The sequence below is a fragment of the Gadus chalcogrammus genome, chromosome 1 (assembly GCF_026213295.1).
Source record: "Gadus chalcogrammus isolate NIFS_2021 chromosome 1, NIFS_Gcha_1.0, whole genome shotgun sequence".
Lineage (NCBI taxonomy): Eukaryota > Metazoa > Chordata > Actinopteri > Gadiformes > Gadidae > Gadus > Gadus chalcogrammus.
This window is the reverse complement of record NC_079412.1, coordinates 15,616,486-15,639,985: the sequence shown is the minus strand read 5'-3', so window position 1 is coordinate 15,639,985 and position 23,500 is coordinate 15,616,486. Positions and strand designations below refer to the sequence as shown.

At 43.9% G+C, this 23,500-nt stretch overlaps 3 protein-coding genes across 4 annotated transcripts; 2 read left to right on the top strand and 1 right to left on the bottom strand.

Annotated features, from left to right (window-relative positions):
- Nucleotides 1-1,861: 1,861 nt before the first annotated feature.
- On the top strand, nucleotides 1,862-3,949 carry neurod4 (neuronal differentiation 4). Its single transcript, XM_056602304.1, has 2 exons — nucleotides 1,862-1,938; nucleotides 2,870-3,949. The coding sequence occupies exon 2, from the start codon at nucleotides 2,876-2,878 to the stop codon at nucleotides 3,947-3,949; it is 1,074 nt and encodes a 357-aa protein (XP_056458279.1). The 5' UTR covers nucleotides 1,862-1,938; nucleotides 2,870-2,875.
- Nucleotides 3,950-11,401: 7,452 nt separating this feature from the next.
- Nucleotides 11,402-13,612, bottom strand: birc5b (baculoviral IAP repeat containing 5b). The gene is made up of 4 exons (XM_056601354.1): nucleotides 13,306-13,612; nucleotides 12,807-12,916; nucleotides 12,581-12,698; nucleotides 11,402-11,712 (listed from the first exon to the last, which is right to left on the bottom strand). The coding sequence occupies exons 1-4, from the start codon at nucleotides 13,429-13,431 to the stop codon at nucleotides 11,617-11,619; spliced, it is 450 nt and encodes a 149-aa protein (XP_056457329.1). The 5' UTR covers nucleotides 13,432-13,612; the 3' UTR covers nucleotides 11,402-11,616.
- A 1,998-nt stretch (nucleotides 13,613-15,610) lies between these two features.
- LOC130383799 (6-phosphofructo-2-kinase/fructose-2,6-bisphosphatase 1-like) lies at nucleotides 15,611-23,259 on the top strand. 2 transcript variants are annotated; one of them, XM_056591602.1, is made up of 14 exons: nucleotides 15,611-16,050; nucleotides 16,857-16,982; nucleotides 17,171-17,267; nucleotides 18,211-18,277; nucleotides 18,464-18,538; nucleotides 18,669-18,725; nucleotides 18,885-19,006; nucleotides 19,450-19,657; nucleotides 20,085-20,231; nucleotides 20,931-21,035; nucleotides 21,398-21,527; nucleotides 21,674-21,736; nucleotides 21,831-21,895; nucleotides 22,046-23,259. In XM_056591602.1, exons 1-14 carry the CDS (start codon nucleotides 15,909-15,911, stop codon nucleotides 22,103-22,105), a joined length of 1,464 nt encoding a protein of 487 aa, XP_056447577.1. In that variant the 5' UTR covers nucleotides 15,611-15,908; the 3' UTR covers nucleotides 22,106-23,259. The 2 variants fall into 2 exon arrangements, with proteins under 2 accessions (XP_056447577.1, XP_056447587.1); XM_056591612.1 differs by lacking the exons at nucleotides 15,611-16,050; nucleotides 16,857-16,982; nucleotides 17,171-17,267; nucleotides 18,211-18,277; nucleotides 18,464-18,538 and adding an exon at nucleotides 18,311-18,447 and having other exon boundaries at nucleotides 22,046-23,246.
- Nucleotides 23,260-23,500: the final 241 nt, after the last annotated feature.

Genomic DNA, 23,500 nt, shown 5'->3' with positions numbered 1-23,500 from the left:
TTACTGAGTTACATAGTAATATACAGGGTTACTTAGTTACAGAGTTACAGAGTTTATGGGTTACATACTAGGTTACTTAGTTACTGAGTCACAGAGTTAATAAGTTCCAGGGTTACTGAGTTGGGGCAGTACGGAATTAATGGGTTATTGAGTTACAGAGTTATTGAATTATTGAGTTCCTCTTTTGGTGTGTGTGTATGGAGCTTTAGGGACACAGACACATTATGGTTGTTGCACTCAGACACACATAAACGCGCACAAACACGTGCGCACACACACACACACACACACACACACACACACACACACACACACACACACACACACACACACACACACACACACACACACACACACACACACACACACACACACACACACACACTTATAGACACGAGACTCCAGTGTGTTGATGGTAAGCAGCGATAGTAGCAAACGGGCCGTTAGTAATCCGGATAATGCGCTGTTTCAGCACGAGACATGATCTTGTTCAGGCTATTGACGCGCGTGAGCATCGAAGCAACAGATGCCCCCCCCCCCCCCCCCCCCCCCCCACCCCCACCCCCACCCACACACACACACACACACACACACACACACACACTGCCACCCCCAGTTTTTTCTGCTTCCTATACGAAGCCATCTGTTTAGGATCGTTAAATAATTCGTTGACGCATTGGCGCTGATTGGAGATGTGAGCATTTCCTAAATCCAAGACATGGTAATTCAGAGAGAGAGAGAGAGAGAGAGAGAGAGAGAGAGAGAGAGAGAGAGAGAGAGAGCGAAGAGGAGCGTTGCGCGTACAATGGGATCATTGCAAGGACACGCGCGACTCGCAAGACCCGCCTTACGATGAGGAATCATTACAATAGACCCCCACTGTGAGGCGGCTCGCCTCGCATGAGGGTCTTGTGCGGGGACCGTGGAATTTGTAGTTTTTCTTTGTTTTCACTTGGCTCAGACAGAGAACAGAGATGGTTAATGGCCCCGACAGATAAACCAACACTCGTGTTTATATTTGTTATTTCATCCGTTCATTCATCCATCTGTCCGTCTTCATGTCTGTATGTCTATCTATTTATTAAGTTAGAAACGCTATGGTTTCGCGTTTTGGGCCCTTCTCCATGAGTAAAGCGGTTACGAATATGATGCATAGACCGAGGATACCCTAAATGGCCAGTAGAACAATGCACCCAGCAAGCTGTCACCATCACTTACAGATAGGCCTACACGACGCGTCCCTTCACCAGGCAAGGCTCTACTGCCTAATTAAGCAGAATTCATCGATTCCAACTGACTGAACATATTGGGGACAATCAATTGCCACAATAACAACGCGCAATAAAGTGCATTCCGGGATATATTTCTTGTTGCATAATTTTTTTGTCATAGTGATTATACTTGGAAAACCAAAGTTTGTGGCAAATCCGCTGATGAGCGCATCAGGTCAGGTCTCTGTCGGTCACATTAGCGCACAGTCGTAAGAACACGCGCGCAATCACACTTGGAAGGTCGCTTGGAAGGTGTGTGTATGGGGGGGGGGGGTGCGTGCGTGCGTGCGCGCGCGCGCGCGCGTGTGTGTGTGTGTGTGTGTGTGTGTGTGTGTGTGTGTGTGTGTGTGTGTGTGTGTGTGTGTGTGTGTGTGTGTGTGCCCGAGCGCGCAAACAGAGTTGCGAATCAGAACATGTTTTGTTTGGTCCAACTTTTAGCCACGAGCCGTCCACGCGTTCTGGGCCTATGGGCGGGGCGCCAGCAGGAGGAGCCTGTCCACGCGCCCTAAAGCCAACAAACATACGCAGTCCTGTCAGTGTGACATGACAAGCCCACGCGATCTGATTAAAGAGCGCAGGACAGACAGGTGTTGTGAGGATTGACTCAAACTGCGTACAACGTTCTGAGCAGAGTGACGACGAGCAAGCAGAGGAAAATAACAGACCTGTGAGTTTTCACTACATTGCCTACATTGCTTTAGCCACAGATAACATAATGGTTATGAGACATATAGGCCTATGTGTGCAAATGTGTACGTACCCTCTGATCCGTTGTCAGCGAGTGAGAGCAAACTGCACTCCAGGGTTGATGCATGTTTTGATACTTCTGATATTTTGATATTTGCAGAAAACTATGATATAACAATGGTAAATATATATTACCTATTTATTCGAATTGTAAGGTAATCATTTGATATAGCATTATTTGAATGTTTCTCATTCTGGACGTTTACTAAATGCGATAAGATGTATCGTGAAATTAATTATGGCTAGAATAAACTGTGCCACCTTAAAGAAAGTCAGTTAAAAACATTTCAATCAGATTGAGGCAATCATGCCTATAAACATTGTTGAGTTTTAGTTATCAATCAAGTAAGGATATTTTAAACTTAATTTCATTTCCAACGAAAACGAGAATGCCAAACAAATTTAATCAAATGGGAGATGGACAATTTAAATCTTTGAATGTTATTTGGAGACTTGTTCCCACGATTTGCCCAAATTTAATCTTCTGGTTTTTTGTGCGGGTAAATCCCATCATGTCCCAGATTGACCGCGTCTCTTTACAATAGGCATATGATATAACAGCAGGGAACAAACGAAAAGCTTATTTCTTTCCATTGATGAATAAAATAGGCTACATTATTAATAGTCATATCGCTTCTCCAGTCTGCCTCTTCGTTCATGGTCGTCGAAAAATAACTGTCCACAGACAAATAAAAAAAAGTCGTCCTTTTTGTTTTACGAGACGCAGAATTTAAAATAAAACAACAGACAGTGACACCCTTTTCCTTTTATTAAATTTCCTTTTAATAACTTATGAACGAATGTCCATGAAAGCACTTTAATTAACAAGGGAATCTTCTCCGGCCCTCCAGATCACAATGATGACCAAACCTTTCGGGAAGGCTGGCGACGTGTCTGAGCTGGTGAGCTCCCTTGGCTGGCTGGACGACGACGTTAGCTCCGTGGACGGAGAGGACAGCTCGGACATGAGGGGGCGCTGTGGGCTGACGACAGACGGCCTGGAGGGCTCCACGGAGCTCTGCAGCGACGACATGGAGGAAGACGAAGAAGACGACCAGGAGATAATCGGGCCCAACGGGGAGGAGCTTCCCAAACGACGCGGCCCCAAGAGGAAGAAGGTGCCCAAAGTGAGGCAGGAGCGGGTTCGCGTCCGGCGGGTCAAGGCCAACGCTCGCGAGCGCTCTCGCATGCACGGACTCAACGACGCCCTCGACAACCTGCGGCGCGTCATGCCCTGCTACTCCAAGACCCAGAAGCTGTCCAAGATCGAGACCCTGCGGCTGGCTCGCAACTACATCTGGGCCCTGTCGGAGGTGCTGGACAGCGGGCGCTCCCCGGAGAGCCTGGGCTTCATGGAGATGCTGTGCAAGGGCCTGTCTCAGCCCACCAGCAACCTGGTGGCCGGCTGCCTGCAGCTGGGGGCCACTCCCATGATGCTCAACCAGATGGAGGACAAGTGTGGGGGCGTCCCGGGGGCCGGCGTCGGAGGGCCCCAGGCCGGGCATCACCTCAGCTTCCCCTCCCCGGGTCTCCCCAGCCCTCCCTACGGCTCCCTGGAGGCCTCCCATCTCCTCCACGTCAAGGGCTTCAAGGGCCCATCCTACGACCACCCCTCCTCGGGCGAGTGCAGCGGTGGCAGCCCCCCGTACGACGGGCCCCTCACCCCCCCGCTCAGCATCAGCGGCCAGTTCTCCCTGAAGCAAGAGCCCTCTCCCATCGAGGGGGAGAGGACCTACACCGCCCCCCACGCCGGCCACTACCTCTCGTCCCACCACTACCCCTCCTCGGCCATGGGGGGGCTGCCGGGGGGCCAAGCGGGCCACGTGCTCTTCCGGCCGTCCCGCTACGAGCTCCCACTGGAAATGGCCTTTGACTCCTTCGCTCCGTCACATATGGTCCCCTCGCAGATGGGAGCCATTTACAGTGAATGAGCTCCTGGATGAACTGCTACAGTCCGGTCCCGGGGGCCGCGAACACACCATGAAAAGACAGAGTCCACAAGGAGACACAGAGAGAGAGACCTCATCCCAGTCTACCTGAAGTAGAAATGCGTCCATCTTTATTTTGGAATGATTATATAAGTTATTTTGATATGATGTTTTGTTTTGTAAACTTTTTGTGGTTGTTATTTTGGATAATCTGGCCCAAATCAGCTGTAATACCCCAGCTGCACAGATGTGGGTGTTGTACAAGACAACAGAAAGGCCTGAGATCTGCATACCTTCAGATTGTGAAAGCTGATCAAAAAAAGTAATTTGAAGCAAAGATTAATTGTGCACTAATTGTGTACCAAGACCTAAAGCCAATGTCTTCCTGCCATATGAAGAATACACATCTATTTATATCTGTATTTAATATTTATTTTGATAACTATTTTCCTCTCTTTATTTTCTTCTCTTCACCATTTGTTTAGCTGTCCTTTTGATACCAGTCTTTAGCCTCTGGTATCAATATGGATGATGATGTATTTAACTTATTTATTTGGGTGATTCAGGTATATTTCTTTTGTTTTGGTATTTGTTTTTTTATAACAATATTTGTCATGATTGTACTGTTGTAAATATGTTGCTGTTTCGCACTTAATTGAATAGATATTCTTATATTAAATACTATTTCTTTGTAAAGAAGCTCACCCTTCATTGTTCCATTAATTATCGGTACGATGTTCTTAACATCAACTCAACATGCTCAACTGCTATGCTTTTCACAAAATATGAATCAGTTAAAAGTGGATCTAATAGTTGCATCAGTTTATGTAACAGTTTGTCATAACAACGATCCATAAATAATTTACATCAAACTAACAAAATACATTTAGTGTATGGTGATTTGTCATTTCCATTGGGAAAGCTTTACCATCTTATCAATGATATGAGATACAAATCCAGCAATAATTGCAGCACCAAGCAGTTGATAATGGTTTACTCCTAGGGTTTACTTTTTTTTACTGGATCTGTCTCTGAAAATCTGCTTTAATAATAATAATAGTAGGAATACTAATAAAAAGAATAATAGTAGTAATAATAATAACATTTATAATAATAATGCTAATAATAATAATGTAATAATAATAACACTAATGGTATAAGTTATAAGAATAATTGTGATTATAGTTATATTAATAATAATATTAGTAATAAGAGAAATAACCGTAATCTAAATTCTGAACAATCAGTTGAAAAATGTAATACAAAACAGTTTGAGAGAGAGGAGAGCAAAAGTGTATGTGTGTGTGTGTGTGTGTGTGTGTGTGTGTGTGTGTGTGTGTGTGTGTGTGTGTGTGTGTGTGTGTGTGTGTGTGTGTGTGCGTGTTTGTAAGAGCGGTAGAGAAAGAGAGAAATGCAATTGAGTGTTTGTGTGTTTGAGAGAGAGAAAGAGAGAGAGAGAGAGAGAGAGAGAGAGAGAGAGAGAGAGAGAGAGAGAGAGAGAGTGCGTGTGTGTGTGTCTGCGTGAGGGAGCGAATGAGCTAAAGAGAAATGTGTGTGTGTGAGCGAGAGAGAGAGAGAGAGAGAGAGAGAGAGAGAGAGAGAGAGAGAGAGAGAGAGAGAGAGAGAGAGAGAGAGAGAGAGAGAGAGAAAGGGAGTGTGTGTGTGTGTGTGTGTGTGTGCTGTTATTTGGAGGCATGCTGCAGGGTCTCTCACTACCAGGTCAGGCGGTAGGCTGCTGTGGGCATGGGAACACTGCTCAGAGAAACAGGTGTAATCCTCACCCTGGCTCTCCGCTCCACACATGCTCTGTTTTCCCATGCGACACATGCCAAAACACTCTAGGGCAAGAACTGATTTAAATGCAATCCATCACAATACAATGGGGTACCATCTAGTCTTTATCCAAATCTTCCCATGGATATTTCTTTATAAAGCAATGTGTATGTGGTACACAAACCTCATACAATAAACATCACAGGCTGCTTCAATTATATTTAACATCTGCTCATATCAAATATAATATCTGCTTATGTTAAATCTCATATCTGCTCATATTAAATATCATATCTGCTCATATTGAATATAATATCTGCTTTTGTTAAATATCATATCTGCTCATATTGGCTGGAAGGGAATGTAGGTTTTGTATCTGTATTGGTCTGCTACCAAGCGCAAAAGTCTCAATTATGACTTAATTGACTGTAGGAGAACATGATGGCTCTTGAGGATGACAATGGCCTGGGTGGCAGGGTGCAGCGATGGAGTGGCGGGTGCCAGTGAGGACGCGCGCTACTGGGTTTACTGCAGTGGCCCCCCACTGCCCCCCTCCCCCCCCCCCCCCCACACACACACACACACACACTTGACGCCACCTGAGAGGAGAGGAAGGCGCCTGGGAGCCGCAACCTAACGCTGACCTCCTTCAGCCATCTCTTTGTAAGGACAGTCTTTTCCAGCTCCAGGAGAGTGCAGACCTCGCCCTCTGCAGCCACCTCTCTTAAGGCCTGTCTTTATGTGCCAGGGAGGAAAAGGGGAGCAGTGTTTTAGCGTGCGCCACTGGTTCATTGTGAACGCAGCCTGTTCCTTCTCTTGACCTTTGGCCTCTATTGTTGCACAGCTTCTCGTTCCAGGGAGTGTGGGAGGGAGGGGGGGAGGCAGACAGCTGGGGGAACTACGGGGGGCTGACAGACAACTGGGCCATATTTGGGAGCAAGGGAGGGATGGAGAGAGAGAGAGAGAGAGAGAGAGAGAGAGAGAGAGAGAGAGAGAGAGAGAGAGAGAGAGAGAGACATTGAGGTAAAGCCAGTGAGAGTAAATGGAGAGATGGAGAGAAAAAATGGGATAGGAAAGAGAAGGGCAAGAGAGGTGAACAGGGGTCCTGGCTTCTTATTCATATCCTCTCCTCCTTTCCTCATCCTCTCCTCCACTGGCCATAGGAATGACACATATTTCTACTCACTGCCACACCATTGCCTCAGTGTGAGGTAGCTGCAGCCTGAGCGGGCGTACCAACTTCTCTGTGCCACGTGTTTATATTATTTGGTTTGTGTGAACAGAGGGCTGGCGGTCGGTTGTAGTTGGATTATCATTTGGGACACAGAACGTTAACATGTACAAATAACCCTTTAACATTACTGTGGTTGTAATCTGGGATCAAGCAGTCCTAGTATGTTGCAGCAGAACCTCTTGGGGAAGACAGCCCTGAGCCTGGGTCGGAAATCATGGCCCTCTTTTCCAGTTTACTCCTGCTGGCAGAGCTTTGGTATGCCAATCAAGCGCTCAGAGTTACCCTCCTCCAGCAACATGATTGGTTTAAATAAATATGAAGGGAAAGAAAGTCAAACACCCCTTTCACCCATCGTCTGCCATCAGACTTAAGATATTGATTTAAAATTGATTTGTGAGATGTGATACTATGGGAAAAAGAGGGTAAGGGGGTAAGGGGTAAAAGGGATTCGGTGACAGTCTTGTTAGAGAACCTGGCAGGCGCAGTAAGTTAAGAACCTGAGCTGCCGAGAGTAAACGACTGGTGGTGCCGTTGCACAAATTGACATCCGATGCCAACAGAATGTGACTCAATCTGCTGAAACAGATGCAGGATGGGCACTTTTTGTTAGATACTGTCGCCGGCGCGATAGAACTGTGTGTGTGTGAGCCTGAAGGCTTTAGGCTTCACATGGATAGAGGCGTGTTGGATACCTTCTTAAGGATACCGGAGATAAACTGTAAAAGACTACCCAGAGCTGGCCGAGAGGGCCACTGACCAGTGGTTTTGCTGACTCGTTTCGGCCGACAAGGAATAGTGAAAGTGATATCATATTGGTTACCAAGAGTATCGTAACTCTGACATAAGGAGTTGTCTTCAAAGATAAGTTGCAATTACAAGGACCACTTTGTTTTGTCTTTACAATTGCTGCTAATGTTACATTATATGATCAGTAAGCTTAAACTCTTAGACCTTGGGACTCTGACTCCCCTTCCCCGTCGGGAAAAAAGAAAACTACCAGCTTAGCGTACTCTTTAGTCCTCTTACCTAGAAAACGGTAAAGTTAACAAAATGTCCTCCTCACTAGCAGCCATCGTGAAGTCAACAAAGTCACGCCCATAAGCTTATGTCCAGTTATTCGATACGTGTCCCTCACATTGGGCGGAACTTGTCATGAAGTTAGTGCTAACAAGGGAAGATATGCTTGGTCAGTTTTACTGTCATTTTGAAATGAGTCTCATTGAATTACTATTACTTCATTCACAGAGCTCGGCCCACCAATCACAGACCTGCATAGCATTTTCCTTGAGCATCATTCTGATTTGGCTGACAAAGGAGCTTCTTTCATATAAGCCTTCATGTTGCAAGAAAAATTGGATAGGCTGTTTATAAGGGTTTATTTCCCCAGAAACATTTTGTTTAGACGTTTATGGATAATAATGAATTAATAAAATAAAATTTGAATATCCAGAATACCCTAGGCCCTCAGGGTCTTGGGGCCCTGGGGGTTCCCCTCTGCTTGCTCGCAGTGCATCCTGGTAGGTACATGTAGTAGCAGGGCCGGCACTGCTTCTCTAGCAAATCGTTTTATCTGGCAATTTACCATGCCTTGAGGAATTTATTGCTTCAATTGACTATATTTACCATCATTGATTGGAAATCCACAAGAAATGTGGGAAAATTGTGAGTAATAATAATAATTTCATATAATTCCTTAAGGAAGGAGGTATTAGAAAATTGTCTTGGGCTGTAAAGTGCATTCGCTGAGAACATCAATCACATACAAGTAGGACAACAATCACACATAAATACAGGACAACAAACAAATAGGCCTACATGTAGGACGTGGTATGATGTCAACAGGTATGATGATAACAGCTTGGTCATTAATGTAAAAAGAAAAGAAAAGGGGGAGTGAAGCTGCGAGGGCCAGTCAGCTCTCAATGCATATTGGAGTGGGTTGGTGCTAGGGTTGCAGGGACATCAGCACACTCGATACCCTGGGACCGAGCTAGGGTTATAGGGCTTATCAGCACATTTAATACCTATGGGAGTGGGTTAGGGTTATAGGGCTTATCAGCACATTTAATACCTATGGGAGTGGGTTTGGGCTAGAGGGCAAAACAGCACCCTCAATACCTAGGGGAGTGGGTTAGGGCTAGAGGGCAAAACAGCACCCTCAATACCTAGGGGAGTGGGTTAGGGCTAGAGGGCAAAACAGCACCCTCAATACCTAGTGGGTTAGGGCTAGAGGGCAAAACAGCACCCTCAATACCTAGGGGAGTGGGTTAGGGTTAGAGGGCTGATCAGCACATTTAATAGCGATGGGAGTGGGTTAGGGCTAGAGGGTCAAACAGCACACTCAATACCTAGGGGAGTGCGTGTGAAAGATGACATTGTGTGCAGGGGGTAGAGGGCTGGGCCTTCTCCACCCATAGCTCTGAAAGTACTCGGGAGTTGGGCATTAAAGAGCTTCTAATGGGATCGGGATGCTGCCGTGTTTACCCGGGCCCCCCCTCTGCACGCCCACTGCATTGTGGAAGTTGCCCAGGCTTTGAGACACTACAATGGGCCGCGCGAGGGAACAGATGGAGGTCCCTTTGGAAGAGGGCACACATAAAGAAACCAGACAAGGTGGGAGGGCCAGAGGGACACCGCCAGCACCACTGCTCTCAGAGACACATATATATAAAAGAGAGAGAGAGAGAGAGAGAGAGAGAGAGAGAGAGAGAGAGAGAGAGAGAGAGAGAGAGAGAGAGAGAGAGAGAGAGACAGAGAGAGAGAGAGAGACAGACAGACAGACAGACAGACAGACAGACAGACAGACAGACAGACAGACAGACAGACAGACAGACAGACAGACAGAGTGAGAGTGTGGGAGAGAGAGAGAAAAGATGGAGGAATTATACAGGGAAAACAGAAGGGTACTCTTTTTTGGGGGGGGGTATTATTACGGGTTTTAGGTTAGATTTAGTCGCATCACTGTGGTGAAGACATTGTTAAGATAGCATTACTGAGGTAAAGACATTCTTAACAAATTGAACATTAACAACGGGTGAAGACTGTGTTTATATAGCAGCCGCAATGTGGTGCAGACCGTATTAATCTAGCAACACTTTGGTGAAGACAGTGTGCTCCTTAAGTTATTAACATGTCACTACAGCTCAACATCATCCTATGCTGTTGAATAAAAACATTAATAACAAATAATTAGTTATTTAAAGGGTTGCATTTTTCAATGCCTTTTAAAGAAATGAAACAAGAGTTGATAAGAGGAATGGTTCAAACGGGTCAGGCTAGATGCAACATGCTGCTTCAGAAAGATAGATGCTGATGAGAGGATGAAGGCCAGCCATTGGAGGATGGATAGGGGGGCGGGACAAACACAAGGAGCAACAGATGGGTCTAATGATAGTTTCAGGTTGTAAACTTTCTGTTGGTAACATCTGTCCATTTGTCCATCTGCTCTGTCGCTATTTACATACCGAATATAGAGGAAACATTATCAATTAGGAGATCGAAGGAGAAGGCCACTAGGTTGACTTATAGGGTAGCCTATAGCTGGGAATAAAGGGTAAACACAACAGATTTCAATTGGTTAATATCATAAAAGGGATCTAATTTGAGGAATTAGGCTAAATCTATTAAATAGGATTGTGGAATCTGGTCGACCCCCACTACCTTCCAATCAAATCAAAGCTTTGATACAATTCCCACACTGTGTCCATCTGGAAAACAATAATTTCAAGGCAACCTCTGCTTATTTTTCAAATGAAAGGGGACTTCACACGGTATACAATCAAATTGAGGCTGCATTAGCAATTTCGGTAATTACGTGTCTTAATACAGTTTATGGGTTAAACAGATTAAATAATTCACAGCGGCCTCATTTTGAGGCTTAATGTGAAACTAATCACACATGTTGTGGGTCCTATTCACAATGGTTGCTAATTATTTTGCAAACCAAGAACAGGTTACCTTTATTTTTGCCAACAGTCTCCCTCCAATTAGCTGTGGCGATGACATTACAAGCAGAGGCTATAAATCAGCCATTAATCCACTAGTTTCTAAACCAATCCATCCTCAACAATTGGGAGTTTAAGGTGTACGTTACATATTTAGCTAGAGGCAATAAATGAAACCAGAACCTGCTGGAATCAGAAAATGTGCAGTATCGTTTTCTATAAAGATTTATGAATGTTTTGAATGCTCAAATAAAATATATAAATAAGCCAACTATTCCCTCATTACAACTCCGGTCATCTTTCTAATTGCATCATTGGCTTTGGTTCCTGAAGGTCGGTGGTCCAGGACTGCTATTTCTACTGCAGTCGTGAGTGGTCGTAGTGAGGGAACCGTTCCACTATGTAACAGATGTGATGGGGCAACAGTTGGTGTGGAGGGGGAGGGGCTTCAGGCCATCTGTCTAGGGTCAAGGTTTGAAAGGAGGTGGTCGAGATGGTGGCATGTTGAGAAAAAGTGTTTTATTGAGGAAAAGGCAAAAAAGGCAGTAACATTACCCAGATTGAAATTCTGCTCAGTATACAATTTCATTCATGAGTGCTTATGGTTTGAATCTTAAAAGGACAACTTCAGTTCACTTTGCTCCTGCGACTAGGCAAGAAAGACAGGTCATGGAGAAAGCGCCATCTTGTGGTCAAGTGAATTAAAAGCGCCAGAGAGTTTATTTTGGACGGTGGTAATTCATAGATTTGAGGTTGTCAAGCGTCTTGTCAATTTCCTCACGCAAATAGGCCAGCTTCATATGGCAAACCTTTTTCTAAAAGAAAATAATTGAATGACAAAAATGTAAAAAGCATTAATGGTTAAAGAAAAACTTCCGAAAAAAGAATTACGATAGTCTAGTTTTAAACATAAAAAAAACATTTTTTTCCTTTTAAATAAGTCCAGTATTTAGGGAGAATGCTGCAGCAGTTATCCGCAAAAGAGGGCTGCAACATATTTCTTTGGGTTTATTACACCAGTTAATGTACGCCCTTTAAAAGTGCTTGTTTTTGCCACAGACATGCCGAGATTATTTTTGGAAGGATCGAGAAACCGAGAAATAAAACTTGATCCTTTACATTTGTTTGATCTGGTCTGTTTTTTTTAAAGTGGCCAACCCAGTCCCGCTCAAGGAGAAGCTTTGTTCTGAAAACGTGTAGCAGGATATTTCCATATTGTCCTTACAATCCCAGCTTTCCTTTAATCTTTTACATAGCATTAACATATGCTTTTTGTGGTCCAACACAAGAAACTCTCCTCTCTCACTGATGTTTCCAACAGTCTCTTCCTGCAACCACTCAACTCTTGCTGAACAATCTTAATTTCTCCATAGGGATCCTTACATAATGCAAGAATATAATTGGAGCCAGTCAGTGGTAAAAAAAAAGCAATTTTAGAGGACCTACATTGCCGGGGGAGTAATTGCCCAGAAGGATTACATTGCAGCGAGTTTTCACGGATTACGGCTGCAGTGTTCTCTCTTAGTACTGGACCAATCAGCCGTTATTGGCATTACACCTTTAGACCCAAAATTATCCGAAAGTAGGGTCCAGTTGAGACATCCCTAAGGCTTCCTTTAACTGGTCAAATATTACCACCACTGATCATAATTTACATACACCTAAAAAGGAGAGCAGACATACAAGGTAGATCTTCAGCCTGTCCTGCTCCATATGATGGAACTCAGCCACGGTTAACTCAGAGAAGTCCTTCCCTGTGGTGAGGAATCTACAGTTGGGAGACCGGTTGATGTGCTCTATGCTGGAGTAGAGACAGGAGAGGGAACATCATGAAATTCTTCATGCACAGGAATTTGAATTAAATATATATTAAATATATTAAAGATTCAATATATTTGATTCTTGTCACCGGGGGTTGTCATCTGGTTCCCAGCCTTCCAATTCTAGGAGACAGTAGAAGCAACAGGCAATATCTGGCTCATTGTCACTGGGACAGTGCACCAACCCCGCCATGGCCATCTGCATGGGGAACGTGTAAACATGAGCGACGATTATACAAACATTGCCTTTCCTGCATAGTGCTGAACTATGAAAGAAAGACTTCTTGGCAAATGTTTTGGCTCATTTGCCAAGCAGCGTCTTAGCCTTAATTCACATTTTGTCTTTTTTTTTTACGAACAAGAAAAGGTCAGAGCGGCCTGAAGCGTAGATTCAAGAAGATTTGACCCTTAACCCTCATAGCTAACTAGCTGTATACTAAAGCTCACAATAGCCTAACGAAAAATAATTGCCCAGTCTTCAAGTGCCATTAAGTCAAACTATACAGGCCTATTACTTCTTATGGACAACACAGTTAAGACGCATTTTTAAAGCATTTCGTAGACTCACTATAACAACTTGTATCCTACCTTCTCCGGCGTGCACATGCATTCCTCTCGAAAAGGCCAATCCACAAAGCTTTGAATTCGTGATTCGTGGCTGTACATTTGATGAAATGAGTCAAATCTTTCCTTGAGTACTTCTATGTTCGCCATTAGACTATGTTTTATAAATTTCCCTCCAACAGGTTGCTAAACTCTGGACACATTTGCGTTTAATATCCTCTGCAGTGCAGCGTTTTTGACGTGATCTTTTCCGCAGGTGCCGTTTATTAAATCGTGTGACGTCACGCGAAGTACATCCCTACGATGTGACACTTTTAGGTATAGGAGCAGTGGCGGCGCCAGAGATTTTTTTCTGGTGGTGCTATGGGGGTGCTCGGCGTTTTACTGAGGGTGCTATGAAATTAGGGTGATAGCATATGAGTCGCATTTTTCTCTACTACAACACCTCCCCACCATATCGTCACATATGTTTACACGTTTGCTCTCTAACGGGTCTTTGGGGTAGCCTTCATAAAAAGCGCCATTCAAATCGGTCGTATTATTATTGTCATTAGGCTACTTCTGACGGACGCGCACAAAGCCGCGTTCATCTCCGACGGTCAAAATGGATGCAGCATGTTATAGATAACGTAATCCCAAATACTTCACTTACTTCAGTGTGTGGATTAAAGTTTGCGCCAGATGACTACCAGGTCACCACTACCATGAGCGACAAATTAAACTAAACATACCAAGTTCAATACACTTCTAACTAAAGACGGCAGATTAGAATGTCAGATAGAATTAACTTAAACAGGCAAAGAGTCAGAAATGCTTTCAAAAAGAGCCGATCCATTTTCGTGATTTTGTGAACGCTTGACTTAAAATAGACCGATCGCCAGGATTACTGTTACTAGCCTACTAGCCTACTCATTGAACAATCATGTTCACGCACGCAACGTGTCTGTGTCGTGCTACGTGAACAATCTGTTTATTTCAATCTGTTATTTTCTTTTGTGATTAAAATATTATTATCACACAATACATTTTATTAAGAACTCAGAATGATTTTTTTTTTTTTTTCTTATTTTACCGTTATTTTCTTGGGGGTGCTATGGGGGTGCTATGGCCAATCTAGGGGGTGCTCTAGCACCCCCTAGCCCCCCCCTGGCGCCGCCACTGTATAGGAGGCCCGTACTCAGTGGAGACTGTCTTCGTATCCTTTCTAGTACACGCAAGGCGTGGAAATTGCATTTGGGCACACTGATTAAAGAGCCTGCTATGTATCGTAAAATCAAACACAAACAGCCCATACCTTTTCATAAGGAGAGTAATGTCTCCCTGCTGGTGAGCTAGACTACTGCTATAATAGACTGGAGGACGCTGGTCGTCTTCCCATTTCACAGCTTCTCGGTTCTTCACCAACAGCCAAAGTAGACAAAATACCTAACTGCAACATTGATAATTTGATTTAGTTAATAATAGTAGGGGTTTGGGTATCGTATCCCAATAATATACAACAGTAATAGGCTACAAACTTTATTTGGCTGCAAAAAATCAATTAATTCAGACACAGTCAACATAGATTTGTTTTCTTAACAATAAATACAATTGAAAAAAAATAATATATTGTGCAGATGTCATGTGGGGGAGGGATCATGTGGGGGAGTTGTGTTACATTTACAGCACACTTTACTGACCCTTTATTACTGACAGACGCAGACAGACATGAAATAATTTCGGCAGAAGTTGCTGAAATGTGCTAACCTGTTGTGAACCCTCTCAGAAGACAGGCAGACAGACAGACAGACAGACAGACAGACAGACAGACAGACAGACAGACAGACAGACAGACAGACAGACATGTAATGCGTATCATGCTGGGTTGACTGTCCATCGGATGGTTTCATGTAGTCCCAGGTCTACACTGGGACGCTCTACTGTGTGTAGACTAACATCTGTGTGTGTGTGTGTGTGTGTGTGTGTGTGTGTGTGTGTGTGTGTGTGTGTGTGTGTGTGTGTGTGTGTGTGTGTGTGTGTGTGTGTGTGTGTGTGTGTGTGTGTGTTTAGTGTACGGGAATTGGGAACACACGTTCAGTGAGCAGCTGTCCAACACATCGTATGATAACTGATTCCCTTTTTCAAATATAGCTAGTTTTGATTAGTTAATCGAATGTGCAGGAGCCACGGCAGCAAACGGATAATATATCATTCATCGACAGGGCCTCAATAATTAACGAGGTGCAGCTAATCTCTGCCCCAACCAAAATGACTGGCATGGTATTCACGCCAGGCGCCCTACCATGGGCGGGCGCCCCCTTGTGGTAAGATGTGTCAACAACATGACGATGCTCAGTGTTGTGCAATAGTAGCGTGTATCGACTATCGGTAGGATAACAGTAGTAAAGTATAGTTTGGATCATGTCGTGTTCATTTTCTCTATCGGATTGTTCAGACTGACATGAACAGCGAGATTTAGGCAGACAGACACTACCTCCCCTTCCTGCTCACCGTGTTCTTTTCCTTGGCAACGGTCAGCTGACCTAAATAGAGTTTAGGGAAGCCCATTCAGCAACACCAGCCAGCGATGCGCACAGGCAGTACACAGACCGGGTGTCGGTCTCATTCACACTCGCTCTGATGCACACATGGAGCCCGCCGGCGGCTCCGACCACGGCCTCATGACTCTCGACATTAACTCTTCCCCACAGCAGAAAGAACTCACACAGACGCCGCTTCTAAAGATCTGGGTACCGTGGATGGGCAGCAACTTGAATCGAAGGAGAGGATGTGAGTGAAACGGCACGAGCAAACTTCTTACCAAAAAGTTTGTCCGAGTAGCAATATTCTCTTATCGGTTTTAGCTTCGTGCTTCTGTTTCTAGTCCAACATCTGTATCGATCAGCAGAATTGTTGAGAACGCTATCGTATTCCCTCAATGTGATGTAAAGGATAGGCCGAATTGCCTGTATTCAGGCCATAAACACTAATTGGTTGTTAAGCAGAGGGATTGACGCAGGTAGGGCAGGGGATTAGGGTTCTGATTTGTGACAAATAGAAAAAGAGTCAAGGGTCCCAAGCCCTTGGAAGGTGAGAAGGTCGTTGTATTCACCATCGAGAATACTGAGCAATTAGCCTGAACAGTATCTGCTAAAAAGATAAAATATGCTTGTCTCTATCTTTCTATGTTTATGTACTTTATTTACAGATACATGAGATAGACCACCAACCACAGACACAGACAAAGTCATCACATGATGCATTGTACCCTAATTTAGAGACACTGGAACCGGCTCTTATCTTAATGAAGATTACACACACACACACACACACACACACACACACACACACACACACACACACACACACACACACACACACACACACACACACACACACACACACCTGCCTTCCAAACCTCACCATTTGGTTGATTCCAAGATATCAAGTTCCTTTATTTATTTACTTCTTTATTTAGCAAGAGTGCAAGAAAAAAACGTTGGATTTTCTCTGTATCCAATGTCGTTAGTATGGTGACCTGAGCTAACCCAAACCCTGTGTGGTTTTATAAAATAAAATCAATATTGTGATTGCAGCGTCCGTGCCGCAGTTCACCAACGCTCCCACCATGATAGTGATGGTGGGCTTACCAGCCAGGGGAAAGACCTACATCTCAAAGAAGCTTGCGAGATACCTCAACTGGATCGGAGTTCCCACCAAGGGTCGGTTTTCTAAACCAATCCCTGCCATCTATACGCACGTAGAGAAACCCAAAACTTTGGGTTTTAACATAAGCATAACATAAGCACTCATCGTCTAACACAGTATTGTAGCAGTGTGTCTCTCTTGTTCCCACTCTCCACTGTTAAACTGGATCGTATGTTTTTTTTTTTTGTGTATTATTCCACAGTGTTTAACGTGGGCCAGTACCGCAGAGAGGCTGTTCAGACCTACAAGAACTTTGAATTCTTCAGAGTGGACAACGAGGAAGGAATGGCAATCCGCAAGTAAGACCAACACACATAATAGCTTTTTGAAACATCATAAAACAAACATTGAGTTAATGTTATCGTGGGTATACTGGCCATCATCGGGCATATCGGGACAAACCCTGGTGGGCCAACGCATTATAGGGCTTGTGGACAATCAATAAATCCATAACGTTTTTACCGGCCCTGTCTATCTCTTTACCGGCTTTGTCTATCTCTTTACCGGCTTTGTCTATCTCTTAACCGGCTCTGTCTATCTCTTAACCGGCTCTGTCTATCTCTTAACCGGCTCTGTCTATCTCTTAACCGGCCCTGTCTATCTCTTAACCGGCTCTGTCTATCTCTTAACCGGCTCTGTCTATCTCTTTACCGGCTCTGTCTCTCTCTTTACCGGCTCTGTCTATCTCTTTACCGGCTCTGTCCATCTCATTACCGGCTCTGTCTATCTCATTACCGGCTCTGTCTATCTCTTAACTGGCTCTGTCTATCTCTTAACCGGCTCTGTCTCTCTCTTTACCGGCTCTGTCTATCTCTTTACCGGCTCTGTCTATCTCATTACCGGCTCTGTCTATCTCATTACCGGCCCTGTCTGTGCTTTTTTTTGGGCTTGGTCATTCGGAGAGCGACAGAGCGTGCTGCGTGCGTTTTCCGGGACTGGGCTCATTGGCCAATCACTACGTTAACATTATAGACCAGTGCAATAAGCAGCATGCAGTCATGAGAGGCCAAACAAATGACATGGACAGCAAAATGTCAAAAGTAAAGGAGTGCTTTAAAGATTTGACAAGAAAATAAGTTGGCGTTCGAGGGCATAGGCTCCCAACCGTAACCGCAACCGTAATATAAATGAGAAAGTAATTTATATTTCAATCCTGAAAAACATTTACAAATCCTTCGGTGTGCGTCTATTGGTATTGAGACTGACCTTGACTCCATTTTTGTCTGTCTATCTGTCTGTCAGGGCATGTGCGGCAGCTGCCCTGAAGGACCTGGCTGCGTACTTCACTCAGGAACAGGGACAAGTGGCCGTGAGTAGGAGGACAAACAGGGCTGTCCAGCTGATGCAGATCAAATGATTAGCTACCAAAGACCAGCATCAGCCCTCTGACTTGTCCGTACTTGTCTTGATGTGTTCAATCAAGAGGAAAACTACGCTCATACTGATCCCCACGATGGTGTATGAAGATGTCATGCTAACGTGAGTGTGTTTCTAGGTGTTTGATGCCACTAATACGACCGAAGAGAGGAGAGCGCTTATATTGTGCTTTGCAAAGGAGAGGGGCTACAAGGCAAGCAAATTAAACAGATTGTTAGCTTTTAGATGGCTATAAAACAGGTGGCGTCAATTATGTAACGCCGACAAAGTATGCCAGTGTGCTGTTCAAACCAATGTAACTGTCACGTCTCCTTCCCCAAAAGGTATTCTTTGTGGAATCGATGTGCAATGACCCTGACATCATTGCAGAGAATATACAGGTGATGATGATAAATGATAAAGGGGCATGATGTTTTATACCTTGTATGACACAAATTAACACGCAATATTGCGATTGCATGCACAATTATTTGATAATTGATCTCCTGCCCTCTTGTTGTCGTCAATCCCATGGGTGTGCGGTTGACTTCTGTTCACAGCAAGTGAAGTTGGGAAGTCCGGATTACGCCGATCGAGACACAGAGGAGGCGATGCAAGACTTCATTCAGCGTATTGGATGTTATGAAGCAACCTATGTCCCCATAGATGATAAGACAGACAGGTACTGCCATGTAACAATTAGGACAAAATGAAGCATTTGATAGGAAAAGGGGAAGTTTGGCAGTTTTACTAAAATGATGCCATGTTCTAATGTTTACCATGCAATATACCGTTACACCATTGTATTCCTTGGATAGTTGCAATAATGTAGCTGTACACTTGTGTTAATCAAGTAATGTAGGGTGTATGATCTATATCTATCTCTTTTTATCTTTTGTTTATGATGTTTTATAATATTTTTTTATTTTAGTTTGCATTGCTTCTAGTTATTTTCGGTATACATTATTGTAGATTTTCTCATTTTACATTTCTTCTGAAGAACTAAGTTCTTCAGTTTCCTGTCCGGGATTAATACATTATCTTATCATGTATTATTTGGTTGCACTATTGATTTAAATGATGAGAATAACACTGAGGTTGGTACTCATTTGTAATGTGCGCTAGGAGGCTGTCCTACATCAAGATCTTCAACGTGGGCAGCAGGTACCTGGTGAACCGGGTCCAGGGTCACATCCAGAGCCGGATCGTCTACTACCTCATGAACATCCACGTCACGCCGCGCTCCATCTACCTGACCCGCCACGGGGAGAGTGAACTCAACCTGCTGGGACGTATCGGGGGGGACTCAGGGCTGTCACCGCGGGGCCAGAGGGTCAGTAACACGGTTAGCATCAGGCCAGTCCTAACCCAAAGTGGAACCATCAAAGCTAATGTTACCTAACTTAAGAGAGTTAATTAACATTAGCTTAGGTTAGCTAACTTTAGGTTTGGTTACTTTAGGTTAGGTTACTCTAAGTGAGTTAACTTTAGGTGGGTTCATTTTAAGTAAGGGAAATTAAGGTTAGTAAAAGGTAGGTTAGGTAACTTTAAGTTAGTTTAGGGTAGTTCACTTTAGGTGTATAAACTTTAGGTTAGGTAACTCTTTGTTAGTTAACATTTGGTATTTAAGCGGAGGGAGATTAAGCAGGGTGTTGATTCAGTCCCTTTTATGACTAATGAATAAATAATGATCTATTTAATTATTATTCATATTTTATCATTATATTTCTCAACCAATCATTGTGTTGAACAACCTTCAGTATGCACAGGCTTTGGCCGGCTTCATCGAGGGCCAGAACATCAGTGACCTGAAGGTGTGGACCAGTCACATGAAGCGGACCATTCAGACGGCAGAGGCTCTGGGCGCCCAGTATGAACAGTGGAAGGCCCTCAATGAAATTGATGCTGTGAGTCTGAACGTATATCACCATTTAACATCCTTTACGATGTTAGGATACATATTTTCTATTGCGTATAAAGTTCATTCAATATTAGTAAAGCAGTTACAGTTCATTAAAAAATCCATCTTGTGTAATAAATCTGATAGTCGTTTGGTCGTTACAAGTATACGATTCTCCTCTCCACCTGCAAGGCTCTTGCATGGCTCTGCTCCACCATCTCACTGAGCTCCTCCATCCCTACACCACGGTCATGCATGGGGTACAGATCCTTCTGTACTGGGCCGTTGCCCCTGGGCTCCGGAGCTATCTTCTCAGACATATGAGGGAGGCCGACTGCATTTAAATCAGCTCTTCAAACCCACTTCTTCACCACAGCCTCTAAATAACCCTCTCCTCTTTATCACTAACCCCTCCACCACCCAATCCACTCTGTTTTATGTTTTACTCACCTTGTTTCACCTGTTCTGACCTGTTCAGGTCTGCACTTCTTTTCTTTTTCTTTATTTTCTCTTGCTTGTTACTTTACCCTGAGACGCAGGTTCACTTGTTCTTTCACTTTATGTTACTGGTTTAACTACAGGGGGAGTTTGCAAAACTCTGCTAATACTACTTTAATTACAACAAAAGTAAAAAGACACCAACCATCATATCTCCAGAATCATTCTGTGTGAGGTGAAATAAAATACGTCCCTCTGTCTCTCCCAGGGCGTGTGTGAGGAGCTGACCTATGAGGAGATACAGGAGAAATTCCCAGAAGAGTTTGCGCTGAGGGACCAGGACAAGTTTCGCTATCGTTACCCCAAGGGGGAAGTAGGTGCTACTCCTCCTTACGTCGTATAGAAGTACCATCTTTCCCCCTTGGGAAGTATGTCCTACTCCTACTAATGTTTTGTAGATATACCACCTTTCCCCCTTGGGAAGTATGTGCTGCTACTCCTAACGTTTGTTAGACGTTCCACCTTCTTCCCATTTAGGATGTAGCCTAATCCTCCTTATCCCTTTCAAATTGATAAATTGTAAGAGAATAGAGAGCATTATCATGGGGAAGTAGGTGGTTACTTCTATTGAACATAATTATCATGCTCTCTGTTCCATTTCAAATGATGAATGCCTGCAGAAGATGTAGATGAATGTCACACAGTAATGAGATCTGTCCCTCTGGCGTGCGCTAGTCATACGAGGACATGGTTCACCGTCTGGAGCCAGTCATCATGGAGCTGGAGAGGCAAGAGAATGTGCTGGTCGTGTGCCACCAGGCCGTCATGCGCTGCCTGCTGGCCTACTTCCTGGATAAATCCTCAGGTACTAGGGCCAAAAAGCCAACCCCCAGGGTCGGTTCCTCCTCCTGCTGTTCGATTTCACCTCCGTGTGTAGGATGCCAGACGCCTCATTAATCCTGGATTGTTAACTTAATTTGACTTTGCCTCTCACTCACCTGTTTAAAATAGGGGACTTGCCTTATCTGAGATGTCCTCTGCACACGGTGCTCAAGCTCACCCCACAAGCCTACGGTAAGCGGCCAATGATCTGCCCCGTCAGTGTGTAGGAGTTATGAACAACAACCAGGTTCTCTTATTGAAGCTCTTCATGTGTGCTCTTTTACAGGGTGTAAAGTCGAGCCCTTTTTTCTGAACATTGAAGCAGTGAACACACACCGAGATCGACCCGCGGTACGGATGTTATATTTATATAATACTATACCACTATTCTGTACATAAGTCAGGTCTGAATTCATACTGCAGGACTTGATAACACCTTGCCGACAGGTAAACTATGTAAAAAGTTATGTCTTGTATGTCTTTTTTTTCTTGTTTTTCTAGAACGTCGACGTCAGTAGAGAACCAGCGGATGCCCTGCAGACCGTCCCTGATCACATATGATGACGACTGGGAAATATTGACTAAAATGACTTACCCAATACCTATTAGCTGCAATGTTATTCTCAACATTGTTTCACAATGGGAGTCCAGGTCTTGCCTTAATGTTAGAAAATAGCAGTTCCCAAACAAACAACAAATATATGGTAGGCCTTCGATACAATATTTATAATCTAAAGACAAATCACCACTTAGCCTTCGCCATGTTAATAATGAATTTTGGATGTTTGTTGTTTTGGCATATTGATACATTTGTAATCATTGAAATAAGAAAAAATACTCTAGCATTGTTTGTCACCAAGCCTTTCTTTAGGGAAAAAAAGCTTACATAGATTTTAATGTGTAGTTGAACTCTATTCTAAAACCATTTTGCCATCATATAACAGTCATTCTCCAAAGCATGAAATTATACGATGAAAAAGGGGAAAGCCATCTCTAAATAGTTTACATGCATGTTATTTTTACATCAATGTCACATTTTTGTGGTCCCCCATTTAAAGTCAACCATGGCAGCAGTGTGTGAAACGCTCAGAATGGACCCACGTACTAAAGCGTGGCTGCTGTTTTCAACCAAAGCAGGACTAACAATATTCTGACTAAACTTCTGGAAAACACTTTGTTTTGCTTGCGTTTAAAACCTCATTAGCTGGCTGTGGTAGGCTACAGCTAATCACCCATCGGAGCAAGTTATCCAACAGTTGAAACGGAGCGGCTCTGGGGCGAGAGCCTGCCCCTCGCTGCTAAAACAACTCGGGTTTAAATGTGGGGTTTGTTTCCCCAGTCTCGCCACGCTGCTTCACATTCCCGCCGACTTCGTAGTGGCATCGAGACTTGGATATATTCGTCTGCAGCATATGATATGTTAATACGGACATGATGTCTTTTCATATCAAATGCGTTTTGTTCATTTTTACGTGTTGTGTACAAGAGGGATTATCAGGGGGATACAAGGTAGGCCCACATCTTGGACCGGAGGAGCCTCTACAGGTGAGGCCATGTGGAGCTTTAAGATTGGACTTTATCACGCTAACTATAAGTCTTCGTAGATAAAGCCATCCTTACAACATAGAATGTCGAATGATGTGATTTAACGCGTGACTTACCGAATCCCTCATAAGTATATGCATGGCGAAATATGTCAATAAAAATCATGATTTAAAAAATGTAGTAGGCCTACTTTTTGTGCATTGTAAATCATTCTAATCGTGAGTCTACGGTGAACACCAAACTGATGGTTGTTCTAGGCTATATAAAGGTTAGTTAGCCTGCAAACTGTAGGCTGCTTTATTACTGCTTAACATGAGGCAAAATCCAAATACCATTTTCGTTATTATTCAGGTCTAGGCCACTTTGAAAACCTGAGCAATACACCGACAAAGGCATGGATTGTATGCAAGA